This window comes from Ostrinia furnacalis, unplaced genomic scaffold, assembly GCF_004193835.3.
Source record: "Ostrinia furnacalis isolate ACB-3 unplaced genomic scaffold, ASM419383v2 OfSCF4979, whole genome shotgun sequence".
NCBI lineage: Eukaryota > Metazoa > Arthropoda > Insecta > Lepidoptera > Crambidae > Ostrinia > Ostrinia furnacalis.
In genome coordinates, this window is record NW_021135218.1 from 182,123 (window position 1) to 194,410 (window position 12,288).

General features: G+C 41.4%; 1 protein-coding gene across 3 annotated transcripts in view; it reads right to left on the reverse strand.

The window, feature by feature from the left end:
• Nucleotides 1–379: 379 nt before the first annotated feature.
• Nucleotides 380–12,288, reverse strand: part of LOC114360373 (ring finger protein goliath) — a 79,782-nt gene continuing 67,873 nt past the window's right edge. For 2 of the 3 annotated variants that reach the window (XM_028315074.1, XM_028315075.1), the window contains exons 5-12: nucleotides 10,535–10,667; nucleotides 9,383–9,500; nucleotides 7,840–7,911; nucleotides 7,512–7,594; nucleotides 7,246–7,342; nucleotides 6,062–6,157; nucleotides 4,195–4,283; nucleotides 380–1,674 (exon numbers count right to left, since the gene is read on the reverse strand). In XM_028315074.1, the coding sequence (XP_028170875.1) occupies nucleotides 1,560–1,674; nucleotides 4,195–4,283; nucleotides 6,062–6,157; nucleotides 7,246–7,342; nucleotides 7,512–7,594; nucleotides 7,840–7,911; nucleotides 9,383–9,500; nucleotides 10,535–10,667 (803 nt within the window). In that variant the 3' untranslated portion in view covers nucleotides 380–1,559. Of the gene's footprint in view, nucleotides 1,675–4,169; nucleotides 4,284–6,061; nucleotides 6,158–7,245; nucleotides 7,343–7,511; nucleotides 7,595–7,839; nucleotides 7,912–9,382; nucleotides 9,501–10,534; nucleotides 10,668–12,288 lie in introns of all 3 variants that reach the window. The other variant, XM_028315076.1, reaches the window with a different exon arrangement.

Below are 12,288 nucleotides of genomic sequence, written 5' to 3' on the forward strand. Positions count from 1 at the left end.
TTTAAGTGTAAATCACAAAAATTTGGCTGCAATTTGGCCCCATTTTTACAAACAAGAATGTGATTATTATATTACGTTTATGAAGAGCACAACAATATCATAAAATACGTGGATACATTTAAAACATAATGGAACAGCTTTTTTATGAATTACATGAAAATACAGAAATTGAAACATTTGAGTACAGAATATCAGAATGAAAGATATTATTTACTATGGACGGATCTCTCGCACACTTCACTTGTTCATAAACAACATAATTAAAATGTATATTTAAAATCCACTCAGTACATTTAATTTCATTTGATAACATAGGCCAATAAGGAAAAATATAACTTAAAAAATCATCAAACTTTCGAATATTTTTTTTGTATAATAAAAATGGATCACTTATTTAAAAGAATATTTTATAAGTACATGATTTAGTAAATTTTAATATGCTAAAGCCTTTGATTTTGAACATTTAAAAGAAAAGTGGCGGAGACTGATTATTAGCCACCAATTATAAAGATAAAATATCCTGGGAAGTTCATCACAAATACAAATAGTTCCTAATTAAATTCATGGCCAATACACAACCGGGTTACCAAAAATAAATGTTACAAATAAAGGTTAAGTTTTAGGATACATTATGAGATCATGAACCAAATATTAACATTTTAAGTACAGTGGCTCGACTTAATTCAATATTTTTAATTCGGCAGTTTTGTTAAACGTCCAGACTGTACTCAACAGCGTTGCCTAAGTTTGAGACTTGGTTGTAAAAACAATATTATTACGAAAAATTTAAAACTTAACATTTTTAAACCCTCGTGATTTGTTTATGTAACCGATTTTAAACATTTAAATAACAGGAATTCGTAAGTACACAATAACTACAGAAACACGTACATACTCGCATTTTTATCAGTTTTAATTTTTTTTTCTACAAAATCGTTAAATTACAATGTTATGCCACTGTGTATTTGGTTTTATTATCCGTTATCGATGGTGTTACGTAGTCAAGTTACAACAAGTACAATCAACAGCACATCACACTACACATTAATGTTGCAAGTTAGCATCTATTACAATAATAATTGTTGTTAAGTTTGACGTGCTGTCGATACATTCTCGCCGCTTCCACTAGCAAGTCTGTGAGGTGCACCACAAAACGAACAGCTACATAGTCATAACCGTCACAGACGAGCCATCAGACCGGCGAGGTACGGGTATAGTCTGGTCTGTGAGCACGTAGAATTTTGTCCAATGACCCCAAGCTACCCATCCTTATCGCTCGCGCGTAATTATATTGCTGTCGCGACTGGGCGACGGGCGCCCGCAGTGAGTGTGCGAGCTTGGGGTCATTGGACAAAATTCTACGTGCTCACAGACCGGGCTTTAGATTACAACACTATTTCGTTGACTAGGCGGAGTAGCGGATGCCTACCTAATATAAAACTAGCTTAAACAAAATATCACTTGTCATCCACATTTCACTGGAAGTTCGAACCACTATTGTTGAGTATTTGTTTATTGAACACATCACACTGCACTGAGTCTCGCTCACGCGGCACGGCTTAGGGGCTTGGCGTGGCGCGGGCTTCCCTTGGCGAACCTTGCAGCGGCGCGTCGGACGCGTCGGGCGCCTGCGACGGCTCACCATGCGACCCCGAAGGAGACGATGCGCACGACCTGATGAAAATGAAAATGAAAAATAAAATATTTTATTCAGCGACACAAAACAGCATCAAAAATACATATTTAACAAAAGTAATTACGGACGGATTAGCAAGCTGAAGTGGCAATGGGCAGGGCACATAGTGCGCACAACTGACGGCCGATGGGGCAGCAAGGTTCTGGAATGGAGGCCGCGTACCGGAAGGCGCAGCGTGGGACGTCCACCTACAAGGTGGACCGACGACATCGTAAAGGTAGCAGGGAAGCGCTGGATGCAGGCCGCTACCAATCGAACAACGTGGAAAGCATTAGGGGAGGCCTATGTTCAGCAGTGGACGTCCTATGGCTGACATGATGATGATGATGAACAAAAGTAAAGAGAGTAGGTGATGTGCGTGTCACCGAAACGGTATCCACTCAGCATCATGTCGAGGTGTCGTTTGGGACACCACGACGCTGGTCTTCCGTGGATACTCGGAGGGCAAGAGGCACTGCTATAACACAGCAATACTACTCCGGTTGCAGTACAAGTAACACAGTTATCACTAAAGAACACACCGATTTCCTTACTGGTAGGCGAAGAATACAACACTGTTATAGTTCCAAAATACTGGACTGTCCTGTCGATGACATTGACAGTGGGGCGCCACCGTCTATACCGGATCGCTGGTTCAGATTTTTGCCATGTTGGAAACCATATAGTTGAACGATGGTAGCGCCCCCCTGTCACTGAGTTTGGTGGGACAGTTCAGCGTGGGTCATCTATACTTAATGATGACAAACATGTTGTTAATAAGAAAGAGTTACAATATACATCAGGGTTGGCCAACCGGTCGATCTCGACTATTAGTCCAGTCGTTCGTGGCAAGGAAAAAAATACTACATGATTGTGTACTAAACTATGCTGTTTCATTTAAGATTTCCAGAAGTATGTAAGTGGTAGATCCCCCAGGGTTTCGTTAGTAAACAGTAGATCGTATGTCTAATCTAGTTGGCCACCCCTGATATACATGGTATGTGGAGATGAAAGATTGTGAAAAAAGCTATCCGACTATTTTGCATTCGTGGTATAGGTTGAGTAGCCGCGGTATGGGTACGGCGGTGAAACTAAAAAGAAGCCCTAGTTCTGACGAAAGGCTCTCGGTAGGCTTGCTGAAGTCGGCTATTTGTGATGGTCTGGTAGTGGAGAGGGATGTATGCCACTTATTGTCTTAGAGGGGGATGCGCGGGGTGGTATATGCTAAAATCCATCTCATATGGGGGCTGCGGATATCAAGGGTCGAAGACCCCATATTCACACATTGGTGCTTGAGGCCTGGTCGTGCGCGCAGCGCGCCAGATGGCGTAGCGTGCCTTAAACGGGCCCTGTATTAAAATTTTTTGGGGGCCCCATTGTAGACCGTTTAATTAAAAAAGGTCTTTGCAAAATTCACTGTCTGAATGCATAGAGCTTTCCTGACAGTTGCCTATTCTGTCTAATGCGAAAAAGTCTGGCCCTGGCGCCTGTAGCCGGGGGGCCCCATATTATTGGTACTGCGGGCAATTACGCCCCTGGTGCGTGTAGCGTGTAGCATTGAGTAGGTTTTTGGTACTTTGGTAGTAGGTACTTGGCACCCGGTAGGCGAGTGGGTTTTTTTTTATTTTATTTTATTTATATGGCATACCAACAACATATATATTATACTCTTATGATTAGGGTTTAGTGCAGTCTTTCCCAAAGTGGGCGATAACGCCCCCTTGTGCGCGCTGCAGGCTTAAAGGGGGGCGGTAAGAGACCCAGAAAAAAATCGGGACGTTGTGTAGAGGCTTGGGAGGCGTCATTTACTAAGAGGACTTTTAGACACCGACTGAGCACTCGACTACAAATGGGGGCGCTAAAAAGAATTTATTCTCAAAGTGGGCAGTAGACAAAATACGTTTGGGAACCGCTGGTTTACGCCCAATTCCCATATTCAATCCTTGTCCAAATCCGGATTACAACTGTCAAATTGAATTCAGTTTTAGATTATATTTCCAAAATGTTCGATGCATTTACACTTTAATATTCTTTAATATTATGTCTTATAAACAATATAAAAATGTAAAAACATCAAAAACCGCAGTTATTTTGGCCAAAAACATATTAAAATTTGACAGTTGACAATCCAAATCCGTATAATTTGGATTAGGATTGAATATACAGGGTGTTAGGTAAATGGGTATATGAGCCGACACTAGCCCATGTTAACATGGTCATATAAATGGTATGGTGAAGTCAGAAAATTGATATCTTAATTTTAATTATTTTAATTTTCATACAAATCGGATTTTATAAAAAATATTTTGTATGAAAATTAAAAAAATTTAAATGATAATATCAAATTTCTGACTTCACCATACCATTTATATGCCCATGTTAACATGGGCTAGTGTCGGCTCATATACCCATTTACCTAACACCCTGTAGAAATCCAGCATTAGTGGGTAATTCGCCAAATAAGACGTGTCCTGCACCCTGTAACAAGCTGTACCTAGGGCTCTTGTTCGGGCACGGACCTGGCCAGCGTGGCCACGAGCTCGTCGGGCGACGACGCGCGGCTGCTGCGCTCGCTGGCCGCCTCCGAGTACGAGTTGTCGCTCGTCAGCTGAAACAACAACACATTCGTTAAAAACCTTATGATTTTAGTGCAATGTCGTATGGGGCCAGCAATGAGGGCTATCGTTTTAGCGCTCACCAGTTAGCGCCACTGTAGAGTAAGGTCCTGTCACTTGCTAGTAGCGAAGACAGTGGCGCCAACTGGTGAGCGCTAAAGAGGTAGGAGGACTATCGTATTTGTACTCATCAAGATGGCGCCACTGTAGAGTAAAGTCCTGTCAATCGCCAGGGGTGCCAACTGTTAAGTATAAAAATGATAGCCCTCATTAAAATCGTATGATTTTAACTAAAATAGTAAGACACGGGTCTTAACGCGACGGTCTGACTATTTTAGTTGAAATGGAACGCGAAAGTTTAAAATCGTATGATTTTAGTGCTCAAATATTTACCCATTACTTTTTGGATGGGGCCAGCAATCGACCTCACAAAACATTTTTAAGGCTGAGTTGCATCACCACCGGTAGTGTGTAGAGTTTGAGTGACATTTGACGTTTGTTATTCGTTCGTTCGTTTCAGCCAAAAGACGTCCACTGCTGGACAAAGGCCTCCCCCAAGGATTTCCACAAAGACCGGTCCTGCGCCGCTCGCATCCAGGCACCTCCCGCGACCTTCACCAGATCGTCGGTCCACCTAGTGGGAGGCCTGCCCACGCTACGTCTTCCGGCTCGTGGTCGCCACTCGTTTGTTATAATTAAAGTAATATGTGCAACCCAGGGTAGTCTCGTTAACCTTCTGTTAAGCTAAATGTAATAATTATGCTTGTGAGACTGGGTTCACCATAATAGTTCACCGGCGACGGGGTTCGAAACAGAGTTCGTCAAATCTGACACCAAAGCCCATTGGACTATTGTCGCACTATGGTTTGATGTAAAAATTAGAGCGGTTAATTGCACATGCAACTATAATTTATTGTTGCAAAATACCTCCTATCCTATAAGATGTTATGGCATAAAAGTACCAGGGTTAAGTAGTCGGCCATTTGGTGTAGTGGTTCGAAACGGACTACTATTCCGGAGGTAGCGGGTTCGATTCCCGCACAGTACAAACATTTGTGTGCATGAACATATTTGTTTGTATTGGACTGGGTGTTTTCTATGTATAATAAGTATGTATTTACAAAAAAAAAGTATTTATATCCGTTGTCTAGTACTCATAGTACAAGCTTTGCTTAGTTTGGGGCTAGCGGCGCAGTGTAAAATGTCCAAGGATATTTATTTATTTATATGCTGATATGACTGGGATTTCCAGTCAGCCAGTCCAACACCAAGCGGTTAATTGCATATCATAGCTCGTAGAGCTGATGGCCGCTGAGGCAGAAAAGTTCTCGAGTGGCGACCACGAGCCAGAGTGGGCAGGCCTCCCACTAGGTGGACCGACGATCTGGTGAAGGTCGCGGGAGGTGCCTGAATGCGAGCGGCGCAGGACCGATCTTTGGGGAAATCCTTGGGGGAGGCCTTTGTCCAGCAGTGGACGTCATTTGGCTGAAACGAATGACTGGGTTCACCACACTAGTCCACCGGCGATGGGGTTCAAAACGAGTTCGTTAGGTCTTAAAACCGCTTTAGTTTGATGTGCAATTAAAGCTACTAATTATTGCACATCAAACTATAATTTATTGTTGTGAAATAGCTCGTATGACTACTGTGTAAGATGGCTTGACATAAGAGTACCATCGGTAATGGGTGTCATTGTCCGTTAACATTATCACAGATTACATTGTTGCAAAAAAGCTTCTATCGCAAGTACATAAGGTGCACATTCGCGTACCAGCGTGAGCGGGTGGCGGGCGCGGGCGGGGCTGCGCGCGCGGCTTCGGGCTTCCTCCACCTCCAGCTGGAGGATGCTCTCTTGACTACCCGTGTACTGGAAATAAAAATAAATTTCATTTATTTCAGACCTCCGTAGTCCAGTTTTTTTTTTTAAAGATTATTAGTAATTTGTTATTACACAAATTACTAATACTCCCGTTAGCCCCTCGTACTAAGCTAAATATGCTTGTGTCACGAGTGAGCTCACCACAATAGTCGAGCGGCGGCGGGGACCGAACCCGCGTTCCCCGGATCACGAGTCGGCCAGTCCGACCCCTTCACCGTTCGGCTATCGTGGCTTATAATAAAATCACATCATCCTCTGTGGTCTAGTGGTAAGACCACCTGCTTCAGACGCAGACGCAGAGGTCCCGGGTTCGATTCCCAGTGGGGGAAGATTTTTCTGTTCGGTTTGGTTGGTGGTAGGGCTTGTTCTAAGTCCGCCTGGCTAAGCTACCACCATCTTACCTAAGTCTGTCGCCATAACAACAATGTTAACAGCATTGTTGTGTTCCGGCAGTTAGAGGTAAGATAGCCAGTTTTTCCGTGGTTGAGGATTCCGGGTGAAGCTCGCCGAAGGTGGAAGACCTTCGGCCTGATCGTCACTTACCATCAGGTGAGATACAGGCCAAGAGCTTCCTCGTTGTGGATAAAACAAAATCAAATCATTTAAATTTTTAAAGACTTGAAAAAATGGAATCGCTTCAGGTGGGAATTGAACCCACGACGTTTGTTTGCCGAGAGACTCTGACCGTTGATCAAGCAAACTCGTCGCAAGCGTATTACGCTGTTAAATGAACGCGCAAGCAAGACACGGAGTGGAGGCCGCGTACCGAAAAACGCAGCGTGGGACGTCGACCCACAAGGTGGACCGACGACATCATAAGGGTAGCAGGAAGGCGCTGGACGCAGGCCGCTACCAACCGGGTAACATGGAAAGCATTGGGGGAGGCCTATGTTCAGCAGTGGACGTCCTATGGCTGAGATGATGATGATGATGAGTTGGGGGGTAAAATAGCTAGTTTCACAATATTGTTTTCCCTAGAATTAGAATTCACAAGAGGTGAGAACGCAACAAAAATCACCCTGCCGTTTAAAATAAATTAAAAAAAAAGTCTTAAAGGTTGAACATGGGTGACTCACCACAAAACCATAGTACTTAAGGATGTCCATCTTGCACATAGGACAAGTGCGGTGCTCGAGCAGCCACGGATCTATGCAGTTCTTGTGGAAGTCGTGTCTGGAAATAACATAATTACACATTAATGAGGGCCATGTCGCTTGTAGGCTACCAAAGAATGAAACCCTTTTCAAAAACAGTTTATGTAAAGTATTATGTAAGAAACTTTGTACTTAGAAAAGGTAGGAGCAGCTTTAAATTATAACTTTACTTTTGTAGTTACACTTACCTACAAGGAAGAGATCTAAGCGTTTCTGAAACTTTATAAGGTTCTATGCATATGGCGCAGCATTCGCCATCGCCCTGTACTTCCTGAAAAACAAAACAATATTCCTTTTAATGTTATACTTTTTCGTATATTTTCATTTTCCCAATAATCTGGTCGCCGAGCACGTAGAATTTCGTCCAATGGCCCCAAGCTAACCCGAACGCGCTCGAACACTCACTGCGGCCGCCCGTCGCACAGGATAAGGATGGGTAGCTTGGGGTCATTGGACGAAATTCTGCGTGCTAGACTCTACAGTAAAAATTATAAATTTTAAAATACAAGAACTTACTCTATCTTCAGTCTTTAAACTCTTAACAGGTATTTTGGACAGCGCCTTTTTCGCCGCGCAACACAAACGTTTCTGTAAAAGAAAATATTTTAGTCATACAGAGCTCTGTGTCTGTCGACGGGTATGGGACTATTCCCACCACAGGAACAGCTGTGTGGGAAAGATAAGTACCCTTTGTGTATGTTTTTTATTAGGGTTCCGTACCTCAAAAGGAAAAAACGGAACCCTTATAGGATCACTTTGTTGTCCGTCCGTCCGTCTGTCAAGACCCTTTTTCTCAGGAACGCGTAGAGGTATGAAGCTGAAATTTATATCAATTACTCAGGTCTACTGTCCCTTGAAGCTGTGAAAAAATCAAACTTCTAAGCCAACGCAATCAAAAGATACAGCCGTTTATGCCGCAAATTTTCGACACTTGCAAGGGAATCAAAACCTACAGGATGCTTCCCGTGAACTCAGAATCTTGAAATTTGGTACGAAGCAACGTCTTATAGCATAGATAAAGGAAAAATTACGAAAACCATAAATTTTTAGTTACATCACATAATATATATTTTTTTAATAATTTTAAACTTACTACCCATTTCCTCATAAACGCGTAGAGGTATTAAATTGAAATTCATACCAAATACTCAGGTCTATAATACCTTTAAGCTGTAACAAAATCAAACTTCTATGTCAACGCAATCAAAAGAAACAGCAATTTAAGCTGCATATTTTGAAACTCGCAAGTACTCGCAAGGGAATCAAAACCTAAAGGGTACTTCCAGTCGACCTAGAATCTTGAAATTTGGCATGAAGCAACGTTTTATAGCACACATAAAGGAAAAATTCCGAAAACCTTAAATTTTTAGTTACATTACAAAATATATATTTTTTAATAAATATAAACTTATGAATTTCATTTTGCAATAAAAATACCATAGTTATGACTCGATTGTCGTAATGAACGAACTTTGTAAACCTTGCAGGTTTGTACGGAACCCTCGGTGCGCGAGTCCGACTCGCACTTGGCCGGTTTTTATGCATAACAAGGCAGGTATTTGACCGCAATCGCTCCTGGTGTTAAGTGAGATGCAGTCTAGAATAGTACATAATCTACCCTGTAAGTGCCTATTCACTCTCGCCTTAAAAAGACCTGGATGTGTTAGGAAAAGACAGCAGCAGGCAGCGAATTCCAGTCCCTAGCTTTTCACATTATAAAAGAGTTTTAAGAAACGTTTAGTGCGAGCTGATGGAATGTCGACAATATAGGGATGTCAAGTTTTAAAAATGTCTTTATATTATTATGGTTTCATATTTAAAAAAGCCTTAACATTTTAATGGTTAAAAGTTCTGCCAATTAATTACTTGACTTTTATTATTAAACCTAAACAACTGGTCATTTTTAAAACTTGACATTTTGCGAATTTGACAATTTATGAATTTGGCAGATTGCGACCGCATGACATTTGCGAATTTGACAATTTGCGCATAAAGGATGGTACGCTACCCTGCGTCTGGTTCCCGGGTGATGGAAGGGATGTGGTTGTTATGTACTCACAGAGAGCCTGTCCTTGGCGTGTATGTACCGGAAGCGCTGGATGTAGTAGAACACCAGCCACGCCAGCGATATCACCATCAGCACGATGAACGATATCGACACGAATAGCACTGACGTTCTGGAGATAAAGATTAGGAGCATTTAGTCAACTAGTACAGAGCTTCCTAAACTGTGAATCCCTTTTTAGAATATCCCATTTTTTGGGTGACCCCCATGATATTTTTTTATTAGAAAGAATAAGAACATGATTAAAATTAAAAAAGCTTTTCATTTGCTTTTATTTATTTATTTATTTTGAGAAGAATGTGCATTATTTACTGAGCATTTCTCAAAACTGGAAGTTTGGTGGAAGTGGCTCAAGTTTGGAAGTTGCCACTCATCTCTTTCTCCGCATTTCTTTACGATTGCTCTCACGACGTCCTTGGGATGTCATGATGCCCCGGGCGACGTAGTTTGGAAAGCCCTGAACTAGTTGATGAGTTAAAGAAACTAGAATTGACTGGAGGTATACAAATTACAGGGTTGGTGGTATATTGATGGCCATTCATTTATTTCTATAAAAATGGCTAGGTACCTAAGTTTAAATCACTAGGATTTGGAGAAGCTGTGATACACAGGGTGTCCCAAGGAGAAATGCACTCTTGAAAATTCAAGGAAAAACAACTGTATAATTTTGTAGAACTTTATTTATTAATTACAATTTAAAGAAAATTAAATGTAATTTGCGCTGGGGCAAAAGTGCTCGAGTGGCGACCACGAGTTGGAAGACCGGGCAGGCCTCACGCTAGGTGGACCGACGATCTGGTGAAGCCTGCGCAGGATTGGGCGTTGTGGAAATTGGGGGAGACCCTTGTCCAGCAGTGGACGTCATTAGGCTGAAACGAACGAACGAAACTATGTTTATTTTTAAATTTACTTAAAAATAAATTTCATTTCAATTTATTTTCTACTGTTATTTTCTCTCTGGGCCACCCTGAACAAATTACTTATTCTTTCCCACTCTACCCCGTGCAAGCTGAATCTGCACTATAACGGTCATTATCATATAATAATGATGATGATAATTGGAGATTTACATTGCACAACAGTAGCCAAGAAAGTCCAACCACGGCATGCAATACTAGAAGACCAGAGTATTTGAAAGAGACTTACTTGTTAATATTGTTGCTGACGTTGGCGAATGTCCGGCCTTTGAGGATGCCGATCATGACGCGCGTGCCGTTGTCGATGAGCCGCGTGATCTCCTCGCCCTTCCACTTGTACGTGAACACCGCGGATATGTTGCCTGCAACAAACAAAAAAACATCATGTCAGCATCACTACATAGTATAAAACAAAGTGGCCTTCCGCTGTCTGTCCCAATGTATGCTTAGATCTTCAAAACTACGCAATGGATTGTGATGCGGTTTTTTTAATAGATGGAGTGATTCAAGAGGAAAGTTTATATGTAGCACGCGTGCGAAGCCGGGGCGGGTCGCTGGTAGGTATATAAAGTACATAGCATAAGATCATTATGTAATTTAGTAGCCTATGAAGAAGCATGCCCTTCCTAATCATCCACTGCTAGACAAAGACTTCCCCCAAGGACTTTCACAACGATCGGTCCAGCGCTGCCCGCATCCAGGTGCTTCCCGCAACCTTCAGCAATATTCACGTCCCTCTCTACTTTACCAGAAGAATATAGTATACTATCTATAATTCTATATCTATACTTCTAAACTGTTAATTATGAAAAATCTAAAACGTTAAAATAACGGTATCGTTGTGGCCAATGAGATGCTGTCATAGTGACATTGACGATACGTCAATGTCACGCTAGCATCAAACGTCAGAATAGAGGGACGCGCGGAACGACTCCGCGCGCTTTTGTGCTAAGTGATGAATTGTATTTAAAATAAGGCAATATACTGTGAAAGTTAAGTATCCAGTGTTTTATTTATGAGAATAGATCTACCGGCCTTTAATAATACTAATATTATAAATGCGAAAGTAAGTCTGTCTGTCTGTCTGTCTTGCTTTCACGCCTAAACCACTGAACCGATTTTGATGAAATTTGTCATAGAGATAGTTTGAGTCCCGGGAAAGGACATAGGATAGTTTTTAACCCGGTTTTTGAAACAGGGACGCGCGCGATAAAGTTTTTCTGTGACAGACAAAATTCCACGCGGGCGGAAGGCTAGTTATGTTATATTCTGGCTTACACTCTCCTCTCTGGTCCTCTAGTAAAGGACTGATTAACGTATAAATTGTTTTTAGTTGCCTTTTAAAAGATGTAAATCTTTTACGGGAAAAATGGGATTGGTTCTATTCTACTCTGCAGCAACCACACGGCAAACAGCCATGGAAAGAATTAATTAATAAGAAGAAAGTAATTAATCTGTTATAGCTATATTTTTTACCTGACTGGTTTCCACTCATAACGATAACAAACAAGTTGTTTTGTGACCAAATTAATTAAAATAAATCAAAAACTAACTCAGGTAGGTAACTAAACTCTGTAACTGAATTATTAAGTGAAAATTAAGACTCATAAATAAATAGATACATGTGTACTGCGCTAAAACAGCGAGTTAAATGAAACGTAAGGACACAAAACAAATGATAATAAGTTCAAGTGTAGTGTAGCGCGGTGATTCAACCAACGTTCATTATTCAGCTGAATAAACATACATTTTTGTTGTTCAATCGGCATGAGTTGCAACAAAACACCTGTAATTCGAGCATACGTGACATCACCACTAGAGACGGAATCTCCCTTATCAGTTATCACAGACGTTATCAGTATATGAAGAGATCATTTGATAACACGTTACTAATCGTTGCCTAATAGTTCAGTTAGTTTGAGAAATGTATTCCGGGTGGCATTGATATCATTTCCAAGCAAATATGTGAATACAAGGAAAGCA